Here is a 27,086-nt window from a genome sequence, read left to right as displayed (position 1 = left end):
ATAGAAACTACAGTCAATGTGTTGTGTCTCCTATAGGAACTACAGTGTGTTGTGTCTCCTATAGAAACTACAGTGTGTTGTGTCTCCTATAGGAACTACAGTGTGGTCGACGTGGAGAAAGGCCACATGTCGGTGAAGAGGATGGAGTGTCCAGGCAGCAGGCTCAGCTGTCAGATGAAGATGGACAACACTCTGTGGACCGCTACGGAGGTACCGGCGCTTCCACACTACACACTGCACACTCCCACACTACACACTACACACTGCACACTTGCACACTACACACTGCACACTGCACACTACACACTTGCACACTTGCACACTGCACACTACACACTACACACTACACACTTACACACTTACACACTGCACACTTGCACACTACACACTGCACACTACACACTTGCACACTACACACTACACACTGCACACTACACACTACACACTTACACACTACACACTTACACACTTACACACTGCACACTACACACTACACACTTACACAGTTAGACACTACACGCTTACACACTGCACACTACACACTTACACACTGCACACTACACACTTATACACTACACACTTACCCACACTACACACTACACACAGTACAATATTTGGATCTGAGATGTAGTGGAGTAGCAGTAAAAGTACTGAATATTTTGTACATACTCAAGTAAAGTACAAATACCTCAAAATTGTACTTAAAGCTGCTATAAGCAATAATATGTAAAAAATGTCATTACCAAAAAAATAAGTAATTTTTGACATATTATTGCTTATAGCAGCTTTAAGTACAGTACATAAGTAAATGTACCTAGTTACAGTACTGTTGATTAGATATGAACAAACCTCAGCAGCCTGACTGGATGTGTCCGTGGGGTTTGGGCTCATCGCCTAGCAACGTGCGAGCGTTTTGGAATGAAAAGCGTCTTGAAGACTAAACACAGGGATACCGGGGAGAGTTCACGGTGGATTGGGTGGAACGCCAAATTTCAAAGCATAACGAGGGAATATGACAATTTCGAGCAAAGCTGACTTGATGCTTCTTGTTTGTTCCAGGATAAACAGTGTAATCTTAATGCTTTAGTCTGAATGTTTGTGGGGGGAAAAAAACAGGTGTGTGTGTGTGTGTGTGTGTGTGTGTGTGTGTGTGTGTGTGTGTGTGCGTGTGCGTGTGTGTGTGCGTGTGTATTAAATAGGAACAGGAGGTGTTCATCTACAGTCTAAAGGAGATGTGTCCACTCAGTCAACCTCAGATACACTTCTCCTCTCCAGCTGTCGTCACCTGCCTGTTCCCTGTGCCAGCCCGAGAGCAGGTGAGTCATCACCCAACGCACGCACGCAGATATGCATGCACACACACACGCACATGCACACATGCATGCACGCAGACATGCATGCATACACATGCAGTACACCATGCAGTAATTCACACACTTAACGTCCCTTCACTCCTACAAATCACCTTCAGCAACTGTGACAAGAAGAAGTAAATAATTTACTATGAAGTGAGACATGGCAGCTATAAATTAATTTACTATGAAGTGAGACATGACAGCTATAAATTAATTTACTATGAAGTGAGACATGGTAGCTATAAATTAATTTACTATGAAGTGAGACATGGCAGCTATAAATTAATTTACTGTGACGTGAGACATGGCAGTCGATGCTTCAGTATTAATATTAATTAATTTACTATGAAGTGAGACGTAGCAGCTATGAATGAATGAAACTATGAAGTGTAGAGCTGTGCGTTGGTGCACTGCCCTCACAATTCAACTTGAATATGATTCACCAGGTAGCAACTCAATTCGATTTGATTCTACGATGCATCACATGTTTCTATATCACTGCACAACATGGAACATGGTTCACCAGTCAATACAAAGCAGTCAGATATACTGAATAACATATTTTATTTAGAAATATATTATATTTAATAGTAGTATTATAGTATAATTACATAGTATGTATAATTATATTTAGGCATCGATTATCAATTATCTCACATGGCTGCACGGGCGAATCTTGATGCAGAGCTGAATCGATTGCAAACCAATATAAACTGTGTTCCAAGAATAAACAAATCACCCCCGCGGTTTGACTCGTTATGGATATGAAGAATCAACTGACTGCGAGAAACCGCTAATGTTACCGCCGCCAAATTAGCTACATTTTGGCCAGAAACGAACATCAAATATGAGTGCATGACTGAATGTGTACAGAGCTTTTAACCACAAAAACAGCTCTATTTTATACCGTACTTCGTATACCAGAGCTCAGCAGTTCTGTAGGTCTGCAATTTGAGCTATTTCTTACATATTTAGAATTATTTCTAAAGTCCTAAAATATCCCCTAAAAAAAAAAAAATTTTGCCTAGAATATAACGCCTCAAATAAAAAACACACTTATACAAAAGTGCTTTTCACAGAGGCATGATTTCACCAAATTAATCTTGGCTTCATTTATGAGAGAACTGTGCGAGAACTGTGAGAGAACTGTGCGTCCGTGCGTGCGGGAATGTTCAAAGCTTTGAAGTGCATCGAGCTCCCTCTGGTCTGTGTGTGTGAGCGTGTTTGCGTGCGTGCGTGCGTGCGTGCGTGTGTGTGTGTGTGTGTGTGTGTGTGTGTGTGTGTGTGCGCTCCCTCTCTCCTGTCTGCGGGCCATTGTCAAGTGGAAGTAGAATAATGGCTCTCAGAGGATTTAAGAAAAAGAATCTCCTGCAGGAAGAAAAGCGGCTGCGAATATTAATGTACACTGAATTTGCAAGTATAATCTTCACAAGGCTGACTTCAAGTGTCTCAAGTCGGCCGAGCAGCCTCTTATCCCATTCTGGACCCCAACCCCTTTTTGGTGTTTTCAAGCTATTGGAAAAATAGCAGATCTACAAGCTCATAGCGAGGCACAGAGTGCCTCGCTATGAGTTTGTAGATCTGCTATTTTTGAAAAATCGTGAAAATGTGGTGCAAATCTTTGAATATATATTCTTTCACATTTTTAACTCAAATCTTTGCTTCTGGGTGTGTCGGGGGGGGGGCTGAGTCAACATATTTTCAGATAGGGGTCCGTGGCCAAATACAGATAATTCTGGGGGTCCTTGACATGAAATAGTTTGAGAACCACTGACATAGAAAACATGAGATTTTTCAGAAAACTGTCAGGATTTAGAAGCCTTTTTAGAACTGGCCTGAGGTCTAAATGTGTTATATGATGTGGTAATGACCTTTTATGGCCTGATGCGTAATGGCGCTCTAAAGGTCAGCCCCCTAGCCTGCTGGTATGATGGTGATTTACGAACCCGGGCCTGGCCTGCTGACGGTCATGAACCAAACTCTCGGTCATTGTTGGAGAAAAAAAATAAAGTTGTTTTATGGTCTGACCTGTCCCCTCCCCTCTCGCTCCCCTTCCATCATCTCTCCCATCGTTCCTCTGCGGATTCTGGGCTTTCTTTGAAGTGTCCTGTGCTTTGGTACAGTCCAGGTGTTGTGAACTGTGAAGTGTCCTTTCTTTGCTTTGGTACAGTCCAGGTGTGCGGGGGGAGCTTGCTTTGGTACAGCCCAGGTGTGCGGGGGGAGGTTGCTTTGGTACAGTCCAGGTGTGCGGGGGGAGCTTGCTTTGGTACAGTCCAGGTGTGTGGGGGGAGATTGCTTTGGTACAGTCCAGGTGTGTGGAGGGAGCTTGTTTTGGTACAGTCCAGGTGTGCGGGGGGAGCTTGCTTTGGTACAGTCCAGGTGTGCGGGGGGAGCTTGCTTTGGTACAGTCCATGTGTGCGGGGGGAGCTTGCTTTGGTACAGTCCAGGTGTGCGGGGGGAGCTTGCTTTGGTACAGTCCAGGTGTGCGGGGGGAGATTGCTTTTGGTACAGTCCAGGCGTGCGGGGGGAGCTTGCTTTGGTACAGTCCAGGTGTGTGGGGGGAGCTTGCTTTGCTACAGTCCAGGTGTGCGGGGGGAGATTGCTTTGGTACAGTCCAGGTGTGCGGGGGGAGTTGCTTTGGCACAGTGTAAGCTCCGTCCTTAACAGCATTTACATAGACCTGGAGAGGGAACCGAAGCGTCTTGTGTTCAGAGCTAATGGGAGAGGCCTACTATACCTGCTTCCCTTTGATCCCAGGATGTGACCTTTAGGGCAGAGGGTGCGACCTTTAGGGCAGAGGCCAACGCCACTGCAGCTAGTTCCCTGTAGGAGCACAGCTGGCGGTTGCTAGGACAACGGGGGGAAGGTCACAAAAAGAACTTAAAGGTGGCGTTCGGGGGTCGCACAAAGTGTCGGGTAAATTACACACGGCATCGGAGACAGGACTGTTTCCACTGTAATGAGAAGAGGTCGTTGGTGAGAGGTGTGATTTATTGTCCTTCCGTCTGCATTGTTTGAAAACACAAATGTCCCCTACCGGTTTAACTTTTGAGTTCATTCAGTTCTTCAGTGTTTCTTAAAGGGATTGTAATTTTTTTTAATGTTTTCTGAGCTCAATTGCACCCCAAAAAACAAACTTTTAACATTAAGTAGATTGTCTGTGGTCTGAGGTAGAGCCCTGCGCCGGAGTGATTTATTAATCCCGCTCCCACCCGCTCCCGTGGAATTTCAGACCATTCCCGCCCACGCCCGTAATGATTTAATTTTTGTGACCGTCTGTCCGCCGCTCCCGCCCGCAACTAAAAAAAAGTCCCATTTAGTCCCACACCATCCCGCAATTTTATCGTTTAGTCCCGCTAAACCCGCAAAATTTCCATTGAGGTAGCAAAAAAATACATTCACCCAAGCAGCAGCTGAGATTGCAGGCGAGCACGAGAGAGGGGTTGTTTATTTGTGAGAGAGAGAGAGAGGTGCTGCACTGCTGCATGCTGGAGGTCACTGCAGGTTACAAAACAAATTGTACTCATCTTTGTGTTCTGTTTCACATTATTGCTTAGTGACAGTGTGACGCACACACAGGGAAAAGCAAAAAGGGGGTTAGCGCAGCTCGAGAACATCCGTCACTGGGAAAAGAAACTCCTCCATCGGTTTGTCACATTACTAATGAATGACAGGTGCGCCCGTGCCTGCGTAGTGCGCTCATATAATAATAATAATAATAAACTTTATTTATAAAGCGCTTTTCAAAACAGAGTTACAAAGTGCTTTCCAGTGGCATATAAAAAGGCAATACATCAGTTAAGAGGCTCTTACTGGAATAAAATAATAGAAATAAAGCGTTCCACATAATGAAGACGATACAATACATCTAGGGGAAAGCCATGTGTGAATAGGTGGGGTTTTTAACAGTGATTTATAAAGAGCCACTGAGGTTGCGTCCCTCAGGTTCTGGGGTAGGGCATTCCACAAGTATGGAGCCCTGGCTGCGAACGCCCGGTCACCCATGGTGACTAGTTTGGTTTTCATGGAGCCAGGAGACCCCTACCCACCGGTCTGAGGGTATACGCGGGGGGCTGTACGGCTTTAGCATGGCAGAGATGTAGGTAGGGGCCAGGCCTCGCACAGCTTTAAAAGTTGTCAATAAAAATTTAAAATCAATTCTAAAATGTACTGGCAACCAATGAAGGGAGGCTAGTACAGGGGTGATGTGTTCATGCCTTTTCGTGTTTGTTAGCAGTCTCGCTGCAGAATTCTGTACCATTTGTAGGCAATCTATTGCTTTTTTGCTGAGCCCAGAGTACATGGCATTGCAGTAGTCTAGGCGTGAGGATATAAATGCGTGAATAACTTTTTCGAAGTCTGTGCGGATGAGGAATGGTTTGATTCTGTGAATGTTTCTCAATTGGAAAAAGCAGGTTATTTGCCCGTCAAAGGACAGGTCGGAGTCAAACCATACTCCCAGGTTACGGGCTGAGGTCTTTACATTTGTTGCTAGGCTGCCTAGCTGTGCCTGGATGGAGATGGTGGCGTTAGGGGGACCAAATAGGAGGATCTCGGATTTTGACTCGTTCAGTTGGAGGACATTTTGGGACATCCAGCATTTTATGTCTGAGAGACATGCGAGGATCCGGGGAATGTTTTCTGTGTCATTTTGTTTCAGTGGAATGTATAATTGGGAGTCATCTGCGTAACAGTGGAAGTTGATGTTGTAGTTTCGGATAATCTGACCAAGTGGGAGCATGTATATTGAGAAGAGGAGTGGAGCCAGGATTGATCCCTGGGGGACACCGCAGGACAGGGGGACCTTGGAGGAAGACGCCTCTCCAATTACCACCGAGAAACTCCTGTCCGTGAGGTATGAGCGCAGCCAAGTTAAGGCTGTGCCCCTGATACCAACCCATTCTTCTAAGCGATTGATTCAAATGGTGTGGTCTACGGTGTCGAAAGCCGAGCTAAGGTCTAGGAGTATTAAAATGGAACAGTTTCCGGAGTCAGCTGCCAATAATAAGTCATTGGTGACTTTTAAAAGGGTTGTTTTGGTGCTATGGAACGCACGGAAACCTGATTGGAAGTCCTCAAAGATACTGTTAAAATTCATAAAAGATGCTCATGCATTCGCTTTGGTAACATGCCTGTGCATTGTCCAGCGCAGTACAGTAGGGAACGTTCTCCTCAGACATTCATATCTTGCTAAAGTGTATATAAGCTCTGTATCTGGTTAATTGCGGGAGGATGCGGGATTCGCGTGGGCTGCCTGCTGGTTTTATCTTGACCTCCCGCCCGCCCGCAGGGCTCCCGTTCCCGTTGCAGCCCTCTAGTCTGGGGTTTTCTGGCTCAAACAAGGGCTCTGATTGGCCTGTGGACTGTGAGGTAAGAGTCCACAAATCCACAAATGACATAGGAATTTGCCAGCAGATGTCACTGCATGGCCTCTATAGAGGGTGTGGGCATGACATCATCGTACCCGGAAGTTATGCGGAAACGCCTACTGCTACTACTTCATGGCCTTGATTGACAGCCCATACATCCACACAGAAAAGTCCCATATCTGATTGACAGCCCATACACCCATAGGCGGCGGGTATGTAAGGCTAGGCAAGGCTTAGCCTTCCCAAAGATTATGCTGGGTATTTTTGAGTGGTGTAAACCACTCCTACAACTGGCTTTTGTGTGCAGAAAAAAATGAGCATGGTTGCTATGCTCAAAATAATTTCTGACGTAATTAAATCACACCCGGGTGAACTGGATGACCGTAGCAACCATGGTCATTTTCTCTGCACAGAAAAAGCCAGTTATGAAATCACATCCGGGTGTGATTTCATTACGTCAGATCAGAGCTGATCAGGCTACATAATACCTTACCTTATTTCATTACGTCAGACATTACGTCAGACCACAGCTGATCATGCTATATAAAACCTTACACCACTCAGTTCACACGGGTGTGATTTTTAAAATATATATAATATATGTGCGCAGCATTATATAGAAGGCTATTGTGTGTGTGTGTGTGTGTGTGTGTGTGTGTGTGTGTGTGTGTGTGTGTGTGTGTGTGTGTGTGTGTGTGTGTGTGTGTGTGTGTGTGTGTGTGTGTGTGTGTGTGTGTTGTCGCTGCCCCCTGGTGATCGCTGATCGGGGTAGCCTAATCAGCAGATTGGCTACTTGGTATGTCTATAAACCTCGTCCTTCCAGTCGCTTTGTAGCAAACAGTAGCGCGCGCTCGTTTGTTTTGGAAAACAGCAAAACGCAAAATGGATATAGCCTACGCCCTATGGTCTTTTTCAAGGCAAAGATAAAGTAATTCAGAAGAAGAAGCTGTGAGTCAGCACTCAGCAGCACCAGTGCCCGCACTGTTCACAGTTCACACCACTGTAGCAACACTGACACGTTCAGCGGAGTGGTGGCTGTCTCTGTGCCGTCTGTGAAGAGCCATGAACACACTGACTCGAGACTTTAATTAAAAGCTAGATGTAGTGGCTATAATTGGGTCAAGGGTGTTGCTTTCGTGAGCAATGGTGTACAAGATTGGTAATACATTGGTCAAAGTAACTCATTTTTAGACCATCTGGGGAAAATAAATTAATTAATTAATCTGCAGAGTCCCCCCCCCCCCCCCCCCTACGCAATTCTAGCCTACCCAAAGGTAAAATCCACCCGCCGCCTATGCATACACCCAAACAAAAAGGTCTTATTTGATTGACAGCCCATTCATCCAAACAGAAAAGTCCTATTTGATTGACAGCTCATACATCCAAACAGAAAAGTCCTATCTGATTGACAGCCCATTCATCCAAACAGAAAAGTCCTATTTGATTGACAGCCCATACATCCAAACAGAAAAGTCCTATATCTGATTGACAGCCCATACATCCACACAGAAAAGTCCTATCTGATTGACAGCCCATACATCCACACAGAAAAGTCCCATATGATTGACAGCCCATACATCCAAACAGAAAAGTCCTATTTGATTGACAGCCCATACACCCAAACAGAAAAGTCCTATCTGATTGACAGCCCATACATCCACACAGAAAAGTCCTACTTGATTGACACTTTGACAGCTCATTCATCCAAGTGTCAGTGTCAGACAGACAGACAGACAGTGTCAGACAGACAGAGTGTCAGACAGACAGGTCAATGTGTCTGTCTGTGTCTCTTCCTCCTCAGAGCTTGGCGCGGGTGTTTGCCGGCATGGCGGACGGCCTGGTCGCCGTTTACACCCTGGTGGAGGAGCTTCCGGTGGAGGGAGAGACCTACCTGTGTTCACACACCCTCAACAAGACAGCGTTTGGCCTGGAGGACACAGACCCCCGGCAGAGACCCTACCCCGTCAGGAGCATGGTGCTGGTCGCTGGTGGCTCCCAGGTGAGTGCAGACCCCCACCCTACCCCGTCAGGAGCATGGTCCTAGTCGCTGGTCGCTGCCTAGTTTCATTGCCTGAATCCATTTCCGGGTACTGCTTCGTCTTTTTCTCACTCAAATGTTTTCAAAAACATTTTTGAGAGCAATGTTTAGCTGTAAATGACATTGTGTGTGTGTTTACATGGCTGTCATGTTGGAAACAGTCAGTAAATCAAGCGGGCGCAGCAGGTGCTCCGAGGGTTTGATTAGACATCGGTCTGTTATAGAGCGGAGCGGTCATTATCAAGTAATAACACACAGCTGAATTCAGCGATTGACCAATCAGAACCAAGCATTCAACCAAGCTGTGTAATAAAGATCTTTAACTCTTGAGTGTAAAATGAAACAATGTAAGTGGGCCATAACTGGGCCGTGACCTCTCTCTCTCTCTCTCTCTCTCTCTCTCTCTCCACCACTCCTCTAGTTGTGGATCTCCAACGGTCCCGGCGTGCTGGTTCTGGACTACCTGAGTCTGGGGGCCGTGCGGCGGATGGACCCCTACGGCCCCCCGTCCTCCATCGTGGCCCTGGCCTCCAGCCTCGCCCTGTGGGGAGACGAGGCTGTGTGGACCCTGGACGACCACACCAACACCCTGCTGCTCTACCACGCTGCCAGCTACCAGCTGTGTGCCCGCTACAGGTGGGTACCACACTACCAGCTGTGTGCCCGCTATAGGTGGGTGGCACAGCATTAAAGGGATAGTTCAATTTTTTTTAACTTAAGTTGTATGAAATACTTGCCATTAATATAGTGGTTGCAACTGTATTAATTGATTGCCCGAGTCCTGTGGTGGGAGTTCTGCTCTGGTTTTGGTGAAATATCAAGTAGTTCCGGTCATTTTGTGGGGGGCACTGGGGGCCACGCAGTAAAAATAAATTAATCCACAAAACTAACGTCATTTGTATTGTTGACCTATTTCTAAAATATTAGTGCAACTTCCGTTCTTTTTTTACCCCTCTATCACACAGAACTAAGATTTTTGTGTCCATATCACTACGCCCAAAAAATAGTTCCATGTGATAGAGGGGTCAAAGTTGAACGAAAGTCGCGCTAATATTTTAGAAATAGGTCAACAATACAAATTACGTTCGTTTTGTGGATTAATTTACTTTTACTGCGTGGCCCCAGTGCCCCCCACAAAATGACCGGAACTACTTAATATTGACCAAAACCAGAGCAGAACTCCCACCATGGGACTCGGGCAATCAATTAATACAGTTGCAACCACTATATTAATGGCAAGTATTTCATACAACTTAAGTTCAAAAAGTCTGAACTATCCCTTTAAGGCTGGCATGGTGAATGTAATGGACTGATGTGGTTGGCGTCTTTTCTGAGTGTCTGTGTGTGTCGACTACCTTTTTTCACTGCCAAAAACTAAGACTAAATATATTGACAATTTCATCAAGAAATAAACTAAAATGTCAGGGAGGGACTAGTGGACAAGACCTCGAGGGGCCTAAGTGTGCAAGACATTTGAACAAGTTGTGGTATGACACGTGTGTGTGTGTGTGTGTGTGTGTGTGTGTGTGTGTGTGTGTGTGTGTGTGTGTGTGTGTGTGTGTGTGTGTGTGTGTGTGTGTGTGTGTGTGTGTGTGTGTGTGTGTGTGTGTGTGTGTGTGTGTGGTATTCATCATGATTGTAAAGTTGGGATAAGAGGGATTTTGATAACAGCAATAATCAGAGTGGAGTCAGTGGACACACAATAGTATATTGGAAGAAACACATTGTATTAGGAGGTGTTAGGAGGACAGGTTGTCCAATGATCTCTGGGTCGGCGGTTCGAATCCTGTCTCCTCCCGTCCACATGTCGAAGTGTCCTCAGGCAAGACACTGAACCCTACATTGCCTCCAGTGGTTGCCTTGCCACCGTCGGTGTGTGGATGTGGGAAGTGGGAACTGTTTCACCTCCCAATGTATGAATGAATGAATGAATGGACCGGCGCTATAAAAATGGAATTCATTCATTATCATCTCATGAAAACATCAAAACGGCTGTCCTCGGAAAGGAGAAGCTGTCGTTCACATGATGAAAACATCAGTCACTGCCGTCCCCTAGCACCTTACCAATAAAAGGAGGCTTAATGTTATAGGCAGGGAGCTTACCGGGGAGGAGGGCGTGTGGGGAATTATAGGCATCACTTCCCGCCATTCAATTCATTTGAGGGATCAAACCAGTCAACAGCAGCGATGTGGGAAGTGGGAACACAAGCTGACATGAATCAGAAAGGCTCTCTCTACCTAAAGTACTCCACATGCAGCTCATTCACATGAATGATCGATGCTTATTGTCGAGTCCTGCTGACGAGATCCAGTAGAACTAAAAGACATGTTTGTTTTGTTTTGTTATGTTATGCTCTGAAAATAGCAGATCTACCGCCGGCTTCATCTCAAAATGTTTTGTTTTCCGGGGACCTCCAAAAGGAAAGATTTGAGTAAAAGAATGTTATTATATGTTTTTATTATATTCAAAGATTTCCACACATTTTCACGATGTTTCAAAACTGTCACAACTACACAGAGCTCATTCAGACATACTGTAAGCATCCATCCCTGTTGATGCACAGTCGCGGCGACAGGCACTACATCAGGGGTGCCCAGACTTTTTTGACTTAAGAGCTACTTTAAAAATGACCAGCTCAACAAGATCTACCCACAAAGAAGTATGATCTCATTGCTGAAAATAGTAAAAACAAATGTACCTGAGGGTAAGAAATGGAAATAGTTTTTGTATGTCTAACTTTGTAATGCTACTGATGTCTGTGCTCAACACTCTTGAAAACAAATATTCCATTGTGGCTTAATAGGTCATTTTTATGTCAATCAATCAAGTCACCTTAATTCAATTCAAGTGTCAGATGCCAAATTATATATATTTTTATTTAAATTGTATATGTTTTAGGGGCATGTCATGTGATCTACCTGCATATCCTTTGTGATCTACTGGTAGATCGCGATCTACCTTTTGGGCACCCCTGCACTACATGGTCTCATATTGATTTCCCGCTCTGCGTTTCAGCTGCGGGGACAGCAACCCCCTGCGGGACGTGTTCGCGGTGAGGCGACCGGCGGGGGTTACCATGGCGACCACAATGACGACCAACCGAGACCACCCGCGGGGGACGAAGGAGCGAGGAGGAGGAGGGGAGGAGGAAGAGGAACCGCGTGATGAAGAGGATTGGACCAACGCCAACGGAGAGGTGACGCTGACCTACCGCCAGGACGCAGGGACTCAGATCCTCCGCCGGCGGGACTCCCTGACAGACTACTGCTCCATGACCTCCTCCGAGTCCTCGTCCGACTCCAACGCCTCCTCGGGGCCGTCGCCGGCTTCTTTGGACCGCCGCTCCAGTTCTGGAGTGCTCAGCTCGCTGACCAGCACCTGCAGCTTGCCCCTAGTGACCCTGTCCGCAAACAACGAGGACACAGACAGGACTGTGATCCTGTCTACAGACACTGAGGACACAGACAGGACTGTGATCCTGTCCGCAGACACTGAGGACACAGACAGGACTCTGATCCTGTCCGCAGACACCGAGGACACAGACAGGACTGTGATCCTGTCAACAGACACTGACGACGCAGACAGGACTGTGATCCTGTCCGCAGACACCGAGGACACAGACAGGACTGTGATCCTAGTGTCCACAGACACAGAGGACACAGACAGGACTGTGATCCTGTCCACAGACACCGAGGACACAGACAGGACTGTGATCCTGTCCACAGACACCCAGGACACAGACAGGACTGTGATCCTAGTGTCCACAGACACCGAGGACACAGACAGGACTGTGATCCTGTCCACAGACACCCAGGACACAGACAGGACGGGGGTTGTGGAGCCCCAGGCCAGTGAATCTGACGTGGACTCTGCAGTGAGCTCCAGTCCGACACCTCCTCACCTCCAAGCCTTCACTGTGCTCTCTGTCAACGGAACTCTGTGGATCCCCAGGTCAGTGCTCCTCAAACTCTCTTAACCCATTTAGGCCTGACGTCGAAATAAAAAAAAAAGTATTCTGAAAGAATATATATTCAAAGATTTGTGCCGCATTTTCACGATTTAAAAAAAATAGCAGACCTACAAGCTCGTAGCGCGCCACTCGGTGGCGCGCTATGAGCTATGAGCTATGAGCTTGTAGATCTGCTATTTTTCAATAGCTAAAGTATAACATAATGCTTAGTTAAAACACCAAAAGGGGTTCCCGCCCAGAATGGTTTATGTCAAGGACCCCCAGTTTGGTAGTATTGGTACGCATCAGGACAGAGGTTTTCTTAATGTCAAGGACCCCCAGTTTGGTACGCATCAGGACAGAGGTTTTCTTAATGTTAAGGACCCCCAGTTTGGTACGCATCAGGACAGAGGTTTTCTTAATGTCAAGGACCCCCAGTTTGGTACGCATCAGGACAGAGGTTTTCTTAATGTCAAGGACCCCCAGTTTGGTACGCATCAGGACAGAGGTTTTCTTAATGTCAAGGACCCCCAGTTTGGTACGCATCAGGACAGAGGTTTTCTTAATGTCAAGGACCCCCAGTTTGGTACGCATCAGGACAGAGGTTTTCTTAATGTTAAGGACCCCCAGTTTGGTACGCATCAGGACAGAGGTTTTCTTAATGTCAAGGACCCCCAGTTTGGTACGCATCAGGACAGAGGTTTTCTTAATGTCAAGGACCCCCAGTTTGGTACGCATCAGGACAGAGGTTTTCTTAATGTCAAGGACCCCCAGTTTGGTACGCATCAGGACAGAGGTTTTCTTAATGTTAAGGACCCCCAGTTTGGTACGCATCAGGACAGAGGTTTTCTTAATGTCATGGACCCCCAGTTTGGTACGCATCAGGACAGAGGTTTTCTTAATGTCATGGACCCCCAGTTTGGTACGCATCAGGGCAGACAGAGGTTTTCTTAATGTCAAGGACCCCCAGTTTGGTACGCATTAGGGCAGACAGAGGTTCCCAACCACTGGTAGCCTACCGGTGCCGGTCCCTGATGTGAATCTATATCCTTTGCGTCACCAGGATTTTCCAAATAGCTCCAGGGTTACCACCCATCATGTAAAATCGGTCCCACTCGTGTCTGAGAATGAGCTCAGGAATTCATTGGCTCATTTACTCATGACACAGCCAATTACCACTTTTAGTGTTGCTAAGATACGACCCCCCCTCCCCCGCACCCTGGGATCTATTCAAACTAGGACTAGGGCATCGTAATTAATGAATTTAAATGAATCGCATATCAATATTTCACCTGAGAAGCATTTTTTTCCCCATTAAAACGTATTTTGGTATTCTGGAGTGAATCAATGAGTGAGGTTTTTTTTATCTAAATTCCCCATCATCCACTGGGCCGCTCTGATTGGCTTCTTCTCCCGTTGCGTGCACCGCTATGAAACTCGTCCAGTGAGGAAGGTTCCGTGGAGCAAAACATATTTTTTTCTTTTAACCACGTTTCTGTAATTAATGAATAGAAATGAATCAGTTAATGTCCCAGTGCTAATTCAAACCAAACAAAGCAAAGCAAATACAGACAGATACCGTCCATCAGAAGTCAGAAGACGAGTTGACATAACCTTTATTAACCACCCTATCCTTGTTGATAACACACCATTCAGGTCAATGATATAACATTATTTATATAGTGATATAACAATGTATTGTTTGGATGCACGACTACTGCACATTTGGTTCCATTTGTACTCTCTCTGGGTTACAGACCTGTAAGGGTCCATTTGGTTCCAAGTGTACACTCTCAGAGTCACAGACCTGTAAGGGTCCATTTGGTTCCAAGTGTACACTCTCAGAGTCACAGACCTGTAAGGGTCCATTTGGTTCCAAGTGTACACTCTCAGAGTCACAGACCTGTAAGGGTCCATTTGGTTCCAAGTGTACACTCTCAGAGTCACAGACCTGTAAGGGTCCATTTGGTTCCAAGTGTACACTCTCAGAGTCACAGACCTGTAAGGGTCCATTTGGTTCCATGTGTTACACTCTCAGAGTCACAGACCTGTAAGGGTCCATTTGGTTCCATGTGTACTCTCTGGGTTACAGACCTGTAAGGGTCCATTTGGTTCCATGTGTTACACTCTCAGAGTCACAGACCTGTAAGGATCCATTTGGTTCCATGTGTACACTCTGAGTCACAGACCTGTAAGGGTCCATTTGGTTCCATGTGTACTCTCAGAGTCACAGACCTGTAAGGGTCCATTTGGTTCCATGTGTACACTCTGAGTCACAGACCTGTAAGGGTCCATTTGGTTCCAAGTCACAGACCTGTAAGGGTAGACTACTCTAGTGTGCGATCATTGCTGGACAAAAAATTATGTCTACAATGTAGCTTTGCTTTAACAACGTATTATCTCTTCATATCCAAACAAACACAAATTAATCAATTAAATTAACTGTCTTTGATTTATAACATTAATACTGTGGCTATATTGGTATTGATACACGCATCTATGGAGCAGCTGACTTAATTTGATGACATCAAACAATGTTGTGCAATCTTACACAGTTGTAATTAGACGTGCGTGTGCGTGTGTGTGCACGTGCGTGTGTGCTGTTTGACAGGCGCGGTGGGGACGTGATGGTGATTGAAATGCAAGCGCAGGCGGAGCAGCTGAGAGGCAGAGTGATCGCCGTGCTCAGCCCACCTGGAGGCTCCTCGTTGGGGTGAGATGACTTTCTGCTTCCATTTCCTCCGACTCTACTAATATTAACTAATCACGAATGCAAACCCAATTACTGAATGTCAAGTCTCTCCAGGTTTTCCTCAGGATACGACACTGATTTACTACGACACTATGTATGGCACATTAGGAGTCCGACTAGTACTGGTGGTTCTCAAATGTTTTATTTGCAAAGACACCCTTAACTCTGAGAGTGTACACATGTTGGAACCAAATGTAGTTCCATTTGTAAACTCTCAGAGTTCCAGACCTGTTGTGTTCATTCAGGGCTATCTCTTTGTGTGTTTCTGGTATTTGTTTCTGGTTATTGTTGATCTGGAAGGGTCCATTTGGTTCTATTTGTACACCCTCAGAGTTAACCGATTCCATGCCGTTGCCATAGGTGTGATCGTGAGCCTAGTGCCAGTGAAATGTTACCATAGGCGTGATCGTGAGCCTAGTGCCAGTGAAATGTTACCATAGGTGTGATTGTGAGCCTAGTGCCAGTGAAATGTTACCATAGGTGTGATTGTGAGCCTAGTGCCAGTGAAATGTTACCATAGGTGTGATTGTGAGCCTAGTGCCAGTGACATGTTACCATAGGTGTGATTGTGAGCCTAGTGCCAGTGAAATGTTACCATAGGTGTGATTGTGAGCCTAGTGCCAGTGAAATGTTACCATAGGTGTGATTGTGAGCCTAGTGCCAGTGAAATGTTACCATAGGTGTGATTGTGAGCCTATAGTGCCAGTGAAATGTGCGACATTAGCAAAGAAGAAGAGCCACATCCGCCCGACCTGGAAGTGATAGCCCTCCATATCTGTAGTCTATAGCCTCACTCTAGGCTGTGGACTAACATATCTGTAGTCTATAGTCTCACTCCAGGCTGTGTACTAACATATCTGTAGTCTATAGTCTCACTCTAGGCTGTGTACTAACATATCTGTAGTCTATAGCCTCACTTTAGGCTGTGGACTAACATATCTGTAGTCCATAGTCTCACTCTAGGCTGTGTACTAACATATATGTAGTCTATAGCCTCACTCCAGGCTGTGGACTAACATATATGTAGTCTATATAGTCTCACTCTAGGCTGTGGACTAACATATATGTAGTCTATAGTCTCACTCTAGGCTGTGGACTAACATATCTGTAGTCTATAGTATCACTCTAGGCTGTGAACTAACATATCTGTAGTCTATAGTCTCACTCTAGGCTGTGGACTAACATATCTGTAGTCTATAGTCTCACTCTAGGCTGTGGACTAATATATCTGTAGTCCATAGTCTCACTCTAGGCTGTGGACTAATATATCTGTAGTCCATAGTCTCACTCCAGGCTGTGGACTAACTCGCGGACAATACATTTTCTTAGCGCGAGCTCGGATGAATGTTTTTTTTTTTGAAATTATGTTTTTATTTTGGTCATTGTGTGCGAGCATAATGAACAACTTCATCATGAGAATTACATTACATTCATACATATACAGAGATATATTTCCCACGTTCTCAATGGTGACCAAAGTTACAAACATTTTTCTTTTTCTTTGGAGCAAAAATAAAAAACATACAAACAAGAAAAAACAAAAAAGACGAACATCTGGGCAGCTCTTAAGGGAAAAGGGGGAAAGGAGACGCCTTCACATATCTACATTACAGTTTATTTGTAAGCAAGTACAGGGTCATACATTCAGCAAGTTACAATACAAGAAAGGAAATGAGAATAAAACATAAAAACAAAAGAGGCATAGGACGAGCGATAGCAACACAATACTTTGTTTTCCCTTATTCAGCAAAAGTCTGATCGGACAGGTGCGATATATTCAGTCCATTTAGTCCAGATCCAGAAGAACTTTTCTTCCTGTAATCTAAGTGAGTACGTCAGTTTTTCCATCTTGTATATATCATGAATTATCTCGATCCATTCCTCTACCGTGGGTGGTTGTGGTTGCATCCACCTCCTAGTGATAGCCTTCTTGCTAGCCACCAGGAGGGTCAGAATTAATTTTTTATCGTTACTATCAAATAAGTCATGTGGGAGGTTTCCTAGGTATAAGGTATCAAACTGGAAGGGGATGTCGATCCCAAACACCGCTTCTAAATGATCATGAATTTCCTTCCAATATGTATCTAGAACTGGGCATTCCCAAAACACGTGAAAATGGTTCGCTGCATTTTGATTGCATGACCTCCAGCAGTCTACTCCTGTACCTCTGTATCTTTTTTGCAGTGGTGTTATAAAATACCGTATATGATTTTTTCGGATGAATGTTTTTAAACATGGTACTTTATCCCATTTGGGGCAGAATAACCACTAATAACCGCGTGCACGTCTACCACGGATTATCCTGTAGGCTGTTTCTACAATGGGAGGCCTGTGGAGGCTAGCAACGGAAGCGAAAAAAATTGGTAAGAATAATATTGTTAAATATCTTTTAATCAAATCTCGTGTTTCTCGTGGATGGCCCAGATGGGAATAATAATAGCTTTCCTGGAGATATCTCGTGGATGGCTTGGATTGGGTTAACCCATTTTGGGCGGGAACCCCTTTTGGTGTTAGCATTATGTCATGCTTTAGCTATTGAAAAATAGCAGATCTACAAGCTCATAGCGCGCCACCGAGTGGCGCGCTACGAGCTTGTAGGTCTGCTATATTTTAAAATTCGAAGAACGACTGACATAGAAACATAGCTTTTTCAGAAAACTGTCAGGATGTAGAAGACATTTTTAGAATCTGATCTCAGGTGAAAATGGGTTAAAGACATGCTCTGGTCATTCAGGGCTATCTCTGTATGTGTTTCTGGTGATGCTTTTCCAACGGAAGTCACGTGGTTTGACCAAACAAATGTAATTTTGACAAAAAATGCCCACCACAAGCCTGAAACCAGCCGGACCCGACCCAGTCCCTGACTGACTGATGCAATCATAACCTGTCTAAAGTGCTGCTGGGCACAGAGAAACAACACACAACTCTCAGGCTTCGTACACACATAAAGGACGAATGTTCTGTGCTCTGCCTGTGTTTGATGGCCGTCTCAATGCTTTTCCAACGGAAGTCACGTGGTTTGACCAAACATTTTTGTTTGATGCGGGGGTTGGGGGGCAATCAAACACAAGTGTTTGGTCAAACCATGTGACTTCCATTGGAAAAGCATTGAGGCGGCCATCAAACACAGGCAGAGAACAGAACAGTTGTTATTTATGTGTGTACGAAGCCTCACAGTTTTTTAGTAAGTTTTCCAACCCTGGCTAAAAGCTAAAGGCTGCAACGAGCCAGCCAGCCAGCCAGCACTGGGGTGGAGATGGTGGAGGTGGAGCTAGATATTAATTTGCTGATGCAGCTTCAGTAGGAGCGTTCCTTCATCATGTGCTTAACGGTGGTTCGCCGCTCCTCTGTAATTATCGCTGCGTCTGGCAGGCAGCAGCTGGTCGCTGCAGAAAGGACTCCTGTGTGTGTGAGGATACAACACAAAGGGCCTGCATGCCTTTTAGCAGTAGGCAATAAAAGGGAGGAGGGGGAGGGGGGGGGGGGGGGGGGGGGGGGCTCCCCAAAGCGGCTATAGGCTCCTTAATAAGCACTCGTTTATTTCATGGCTGCACCTGTAAGTTAACACAGACAGGGGACACTGTGCATGGGAGGTCACGGGAGAGAGGCTGAGAGGCGTTCACATCTCTTTAGATGTGATGAATGTGTGAAGTGTCTTCTTGTTCCATGCTGCACACTCCAGCACAGGCTACTTAAACCATTTTGACCTGAGATCAGATTCTAAAAATGTCTTCTACATCTTGACAGTTTTCTGAAAAAGCTATGTTTCTATGTCAGTCGTTCTTCGATTTTTCAAAAATAGCAGACCTACAAGCTCGGTGCGCTATGAGCTTGTAGATCTGCTATTTTTCAATAGCTAAAGCATAACATAATGCTAACACCAAAAGAGGTTCTCGCCCAAAATGGGTTCAACTTAAAGATGGCTCGGGCCAAAAGTCCAAGTTATTTTGTTAACGGACTACACGACTAGTCTAAAAAATACAAGGAAACACACAGTGAAAAGGACACATTTCCATCTATAAAACCAAACCTCAATGAACAAAAACATTGTCATTCATTCATAAAATGTGAAGAGAACATAATTATAATGAACAGATTATCACAGGAGAATAAAGAAGTAAGTAATAATCAGCTGACATCATCAGTCCATATCACGTTCTCTGGGAACACACAATACAATAAATGGTGCATTTATATAGCGCCTTGCTTTCCAAGATTGTCCATTACATTCACACACATATTCACACAGCTTTACATAGATTGTGCATTAGATTCACCCATTCACACACACATTCATACACCTTTACATAGATGTGTGTGTGTGTGTGTGTGTGTGTGTGTGTGTGTGTGTGTGTGTGTGTGTGTGTGTGTGTGTGTGTGTGTGTGTGTGTGTGTGTGTGTGTGTGTGTGTGTGTGTGTGTGCGCAAGTGGTGGAGTTTCAGATGAGATTTTTTTTTTAATCCGCAGAATGTCCCATTTTGAAAATAGCAGATCAACAAGCTCATTTAAATCTATTCAAAGTAACTAGTAACTAAAGTTTTCCAATAATTATAGTGGAGTAAAAGTTATTGTCTCTGAGATGTAGTGGAGTAGAAGTTATTGTCTCTGAGATGTAGTGGAGTAGAAGTTATTGTCTCTGAGATGTAGTGGAGTAGAAGTAAAAATATAGAAAATTGGAAATACTCGAGTAAACTGTAAACTTTCCACCACTGCATTGTACTATTGTACAGTATGTCTTCATTGTACTATTGTACAGTATGCCTTCATTGTACTATTGTACAGTATGCCTTCATTGTACTATTGTACAGTATGTCTTCATTGTACTATTGTACAGTATGTCTTCATTGTACTATTGTACAGTATGCCTTCATTGTACTATTGTACAGTATGCCTTCATTGTACTATTGTACAGTATGTCTTCATTGTACTATTGTACAGTATGCCTTCATTGTACTATTGTACAGTATGTCTTCATTGTACTATTGTACAGTATGCCTTCATTGTACTATTGTACAGTATGCCTTCATTGTACTATTGTACAGTATGCCTTCATTGTACTATTGTACAGTATGCCTTCATTGTACTATTGTACAGTATGTCTTCATTGTACTATTGTACAGTATGCCTTCATTGTACTATTGTACAGTATGCCTTCATTGTACTATTGTACAGTATGTCTTCATTGTACTATTGTACAGTATGCCTTCATTGTACTATTGTACAGTATGCCTTCATTGTACTATTGTACAGTATGCCTTCATTGTACTATTGTACAGTATGCCTTCATTGTACTATTGTACAGTATGTCTTCATTGTACTATTGTACAGTATGCCTTCATTGTACTATTGTACAGTATGCCTTCATTGTACTATTGTACAGTATGCCTTCATTGTACTATTGTACAGTATGCCTTCATTGTACTATTGTACAGTATGCCTTCATTGTACTATTGTACAGTATGCCTTCATTGTACTATTGTACAGTATGCCTTCATTGTACTATTGTACAGTATGCCTTCATTGTACTATTGTACAGTATGCCTTCATTGTACTATTGTACAGTATGCCTTCATTGTACTATTGTACAGTATGCCTTCATTGTACTATTGTACAGTATGCCTTCATTGTACTATTGTACAGTATGCCTTCATTGTACTATTGTACAGTATGCCTTCATTGTACTATTGTACAGTATGCCTTCATTGTACTATTGTACAGTATGCCTTCATTGTACTATTGTACAGTATGCCTTCATTGTACTATTGTACAGTATGTCTTCATTGTACTATTGTACAGTATGTCTTCATTGTACTATTGTACAGTATGTCTTCATTGTACTATTGTACAGTATGCCTTCATTGTACTATTGTACAGTATGCCTTCATTGTACTATTGTACAGTATGTCTTCATTGTACTATTGTACAGTATGTCTTCATTGTACTATTGTACAGTATGTCTTCATTGTACTATTGTACAGTATGTCTTCATTGTACTATTGTACAGTATGTCTTCATTGTACTATTGTACAGTATGCCTTCATTGTACTATTGTACAGTATGCCTTCATTGTACTATTGTACAGTATGCCTTCATTGTACTATTGTACAGTATGCCTTCATTGTACTATTGTACAGTATGTCTTCATTGTACTATTGTACAGTATGCCTTCATTGTACTATTGTACAGTATGCCTTCATTGTACTATTGTACAGTATGCCTTCATTGTACTATTGTACAGTATGCCTTCATTGTACTATTGTACAGTATGCCTTCATTGTACTATTGTACAGTATGCCTTCATTGTACTATTGTACAGTATGCCTTCATTGTACTATTGTACAGTATGCCTTCATTGTACTATTGTACAGTATGCCTTCATTGTACTATTGTACAGTATGCCTTCATTGTACTATTGTACAGTATGTCTTCATTGTACTATTGTACAGTATGCCTTCATTGTACTATTGTACAGTATGCCTTCATTGTACTATTGTACAGTATGCCTTCATTGTACTATTGTACAGTATGTCTTCATTGTACTATTGTACAGTATGCCTTCATTGTACTATTGTACAGTATGTCTTCATTGTACTATTGTACAGTATGCCTTCATTGTACTATTGTACAGTAGGTCTTGTACAGTATGTCTTCATTGTACTATTGTACAGTATGTCTTCATTGTACTATTGTACAGTATGCCTTCATTGTACTATTGTACAGTATGTCTTCATTGTACTATTGTACAGTATGTCTTCATTGTACTATTGTACAGTATGTCTTCATTGTACTATTGTACAGTATGTCTTCATTGTACTATTGTACAGTATGTCTTCATTGTACTATTGTACAGTATGTCTTCATTGTACTATTGTACAGTAGGTCTTGTACAGTATGTCTTCATTGTACTATTGTACAGTATGTCTTCATTGTACTATTGTACAGTATGCCTTCATTGTACTATTGTACAGTATGTCTGTGTGGTCTGTCACGGACGTTAACGCCCGCTCAACGTGCCAAACACCATGTCTCTCCTTCGTACGAAGAACGCTCACGCCTTAACACAATCCCTGCGGAACACGTTATTCCCGACTTTTATTCGTTTTATTCGCCATTTTTTTGATAACTTTTAAGACTTACGTGGTTTTCCTCGGACAGAGTGACGCGGATGACGCGTTTGGATGACGTAACTCGAGTAAGGAAATCGATGAGTCACACTGGCTTGCTAGGGCTTCTGGGAAACTGAGGCTCAATGTTAGTCTATATGACTCGTAATGTTCCTCGTTGCTCTTTGTTGCCTGGTCCGTAGAATATCTTTGGACACTATGACAAACGATCACAACATTTTAAGATGTTAAGATGATTTTAGGATGTTTTTGGACACTATGACAAACGACATTTTAACACAACAATTTAAGGAGGATCTTCATGAAACGGAACGCTGATCGTGTGGCGTGGTGGTTCTTCACAGGTCAGTGAAAACACCGGCAGAGAGCGGGAGTTAAAGATTAATTTATAACACGGTCAACGTGTTAATTTATCCCGGGGTTGGCGACACACACAACGCACAGCAGCACGCATACGTCAAAGCCTTTATTTACCCTGAACAACGCTGCATGTGGTCATTAAAACAGGCTGTCTATTACACAGAAACATGAAACAACAACAGGAGAGCATAATGACACAGCCTCCCAGATGGACTAACAATGGAGGAAGGTAATGGAGGGTTGTAGCAACATGATACATGGTTCTGTGGAGTCCCGTCTCCCCCCCATCCCCCCCTTCCCCCCCTCCATAAATCACAATAGCTCAAGGCAAACCATCCCCTTTTCCCTTTGAAATTATTGTAATGTCGGGGCCAGAAAACTCTGTAATGTGTTTTATTGTTGTTTATTGCCGAAACCAGTGGGTTTGGGTTCACTGCAACTGTGAGTGATGAATGAGCTATATCACTTTAAAAACTATAAACTATCGCCCTGAGTGAGTGAGTGAGTAAAAAAGAGAACCGTTTTTTTATGTGTGCACGCACACACGCACACACTCATCGTTGGAGGAGGAGGGGGACATGCTAATCCTATTTCGGTGGTCACAGGGACTTGTATGCGCAGAGCTGTAATTTCCTCGTTAACAGTGCCTTCAGTGTTGCTCTCTATCTTTTTTCCAGCTGAACCGTTTCCGAGTACAACCCGCCAGCTTCTAGGAAGAGACATATACTCTACACAGTGTGCTGGTTTCAAAGAGCTAGAGTTAGAGATGTGCTCCGAAAAGGATTTTAACTCGGGCAGTGTAACCAGGCGCTGTCGTCGCCGTGCCGGCTTGTGGGGGACATTTCTGTCCAAATGAAATGTTTTCCACGGACGTATACTTTAAAAAGAAGGGACTCCCGCTCACCGGCTTTAATGCAGTGAAATAGTTTATTAGGGAAGCAGCAACGTTTGGGTCTATACGGCCTTCATCAGGCTATCTCTATCTTAATGCCGCGGACAATAATATTACGAGAAACGCATAAAGGGCTATAATGAATGACCCCTGGCCCCTGAAGGACCATAACAGCTCTGTAACTCTTGAGAGTTAAGGGGGTCCTTTGAAAATAAAACGTTTGAGAACCACTATATTACTAGTTTGACTCCTGACATGCCATACATAGTGTCGTAGTAAATCAGTGTCATACACACCTGGAGACTGACGTTCAGTAATTGGGTCTTGTGATCAAAATAAGAACATGATAATGGTGTGTAAAATGATGGCAGTATACCACCTCTTACTTGTATCCTATCTCTCTCTATCTCTCCCTCCCTCTCTCTCTATATATCTCTCCCTCTCTCCCTCTCCCCAGCACCCTAGAGGAGGCGGCCCTAGGGCCAAAGGACACGGTTGTGTGTGGCTTTCGGAGTCAGGAAAACATGCGTTGGTGCCTGTGTGTCTGGAGGGGCTGGGGCAGCCGCGAGCTGGAGCTGTTCTACCACGGCTACGAGGAGCTGGGCCGCGCGGAGGCCAGCGGCCGGAGGAGAAGGTAGCCCGTTGTTGCTGCACTGCGCCGCGCCGCGCCGCAGCAGCAGGGCAGGCTGGGCCAGGGTGCAGAATCACAGCTCTGTATGTGTGGAGTGTATATACGGACTGACACACGGACACACGGCCCCGGCCGTTTGGGGAATAGACGAGGCTCCACTCACAGGCCCCGCAGTGTTCGTGACAGGGGGCCGCGCACCTCTGACATCACAGCTTACGTAGAGGGGGGTGGGAGGAGAGGGAGGGGTGGGTTCAGGACAAGGCCTCGGCTCACGCCCCCAGCCCCCTCCCCCCCCCCCACTGGGAGACTGACAGTCCGGCCGTCAAAGGCACCTGAGTGTGTGTTTGTGTGTGTGTGTGTGTGTGTGTGTGTGTAGGGACGGGACCATATGAAAATTACATGTCACAATTATTGTGGCCAAAAATGATTGCGATTAACGGTATTATCGCGATAATCTAAATTCTGCATTTGCTAAGAAATAGCGGATCTACAAGCTCACAAGGCGTCGCAAAGACATTGAAAAGATTGACATTTTTAGACTATCATGTACATTCTTTCTAGCCTGGTTAATAAACCAGACCGAATCAGCCGTTGGCAAAAAAAAATTTGCCTGCCAGCGGATTAGGGTCTGGCGAGGCTCAGTAGCATGCCTTTTTCCTACAACCGAGAACAGGTCGGGCCAATCGGGACACGGTATGCAATATGGGCGGGCTTTGGTACAGTGACGTTCGGGTCACGGTATGCAATATGGGCGGGCTTTGGTACAGTGACGTTCAATGCTTGAGACCTTTGACTGACAGTAGCTCTGACCAATTGCGTCAAAGAGAAAATGTTTGAACCCGCCCCCCGGGAAATGAAATCCAAGTGGAGCCAGCCCAGACTAATATACCGCGACAGTGTTGTGTGATATTAGTCTGGCTTATTAGCCAGGCTACATTCTTTCCAGGTCTGTTTTACCAGTTATAGAGGGTTTAAGATCTGTTTTACCAGTTATAGAGTGTTTTAAGACCGCCATCTAGTGGTGGCTTAGTGTGGCGCAGGCCGCCATACTTATATCCCAATGAGCGACGTTCTAAAATTGAAAGCCGCTTTGGCGGGAAACCGCTGAGTCAGGAAGTAAAAATCTGCTGTGTAACATGTCTCGCGATTGTCATTTAATTCACCCAAAACATTTTGTAAGCGAAATACTATCGTTTACATAAATCAGACGCAAACCAAGCTTGTTTTTGGTCTAAAAAGAAGAATCCGAGATATTAGCGTTCAAAAAACCTGCGTCCTCATAGACAGCATAAGCCAGAGAAATTTCCATTTCTGTTTTTTTCTTTTTTTTCCACCGGACCGTTACCGGAGTGTTTACATGGGGATACTGGACGCAGCTGATCACCGTAATCAATTGTTATTAAAAAAAGGTGTGAAAAGGTGTCATCGGCTGGGAGGTACATACGAAAATAGGCGTCAAAAGGCGCAATTGGCGACGGGTGAGTTAAGTGGTACCGAAATACGCCGCTCCGCTAATAGAAGGTGAATTGTACCCAGTGCATGACGGAAGAACAATGTCACTATACATTGAAATCTCTGCCATACGATTACTGTGAGCGGTTTTTTATCACGATAAACGATAATATGGATTATGGTCCCGTTCCCGACCCGTGTGGCTCACGCTAAAGTCTCTGTGGACCATATGGGACGGAGAGACATCTGTACTCACAGAGAGAGAGAGAGAGAGACATCTGGACATTATGTCTGGACTCACAGAGACATGGACACAGTACTTTACTGGACATCATGTCTGGACTCATCAGACCTTTAATTGGAGAGAAACGGACAGAGTACTTCTCTTAATTTAATTATCACGTGAATCTGCATGCTGTCCGAATAACGGGATATTTCTCTTCAAAACGGGTCATTTCATCGTCTGCTCAGACTTACAGCGTGTGAACATCGCAGACAGTTTTTAAGTTGTTTGATTCAGTATTCTTTTTTTTAAGTGAATTGTACATTTAACTCTGTTTTTACCCTTTTTTATTTGACCATAACCACCGTATACAGTAGGCCAGATCAAACATCACACATTTTTACAACTGTGTCTGTTGAAAAAAGGAAAAGAGGCCGCACAGCTCGTGATCACGATGCAATTTTATTTTTTTAATTGAACCAATGTTTCGGCAACAAAAATGCCGCCTTCAGGGTATGACTTTTTCTGTTACCATTATCAATGAATCCCAATGGTTTTGCTTGCGTATAGATTTTGGCACTCTTATAGTAGTCGCCATCAAAGTACTGTATAGTTATTGTCAATACCAGCCATGTACTTGAAGGGACTATATTTATGTTAACGTATTCATGAATGCATACATACAGTAGTGCATGTGTAAATAGAGACTATAGAGTGTGTATGTACGTGTACAGTACTGTACCATATGGCATTGAATAAAGTTCTGTTTTTATCACTAATAATCCTGTTCAACTATTGTGATTTATGGTAGACTACACTAGAGCCCTCACATCTAGAGTTGGGGTCGCTCAGCGCCGTTTAGATGACAGAGTTAGGACAACTCCGTTCACTTCACGGGGCAGGTCCAATGGGACATCTCCGTTCACTTCACGGCCCGGTC

The 27,086-nt window shown here is 44.2% G+C and overlaps 1 protein-coding gene across 1 annotated transcript in view; it reads left to right on the top strand.

Annotated features, from left to right (window-relative positions):
• lrrk1 (leucine-rich repeat kinase 1) overlaps positions 1-25,124 on the top strand; it is a 141,446-nt gene extending 116,322 nt beyond the window's left edge. Inside the window, exons 33-39 of the mRNA XM_079496474.1 lie at positions 93-210; positions 1,200-1,316; positions 8,526-8,723; positions 9,184-9,398; positions 11,779-12,714; positions 15,324-15,425; positions 24,298-25,124. Coding sequence (XP_079352600.1) covers positions 93-210; positions 1,200-1,316; positions 8,526-8,723; positions 9,184-9,398; positions 11,779-12,714; positions 15,324-15,425; positions 24,298-24,478 — 1,867 coding nt within the window. The 3' untranslated portion in view covers positions 24,479-25,124. The remainder of the gene's footprint in view (positions 1-92; positions 211-1,199; positions 1,317-8,525; positions 8,724-9,183; positions 9,399-11,778; positions 12,715-15,323; positions 15,426-24,297) is intronic.
• The last annotated feature ends 1,962 nt before the right edge of the window (positions 25,125-27,086 follow it).

This window comes from Electrona antarctica (assembly GCF_951216825.1).
Source record: "Electrona antarctica genome assembly, chromosome: 3".
In the NCBI taxonomy this organism is placed as follows: Eukaryota; Metazoa; Chordata; class Actinopteri; order Myctophiformes; family Myctophidae; genus Electrona; species Electrona antarctica.
This window is presented reverse-complemented; position numbering and strand designations above follow the sequence as displayed.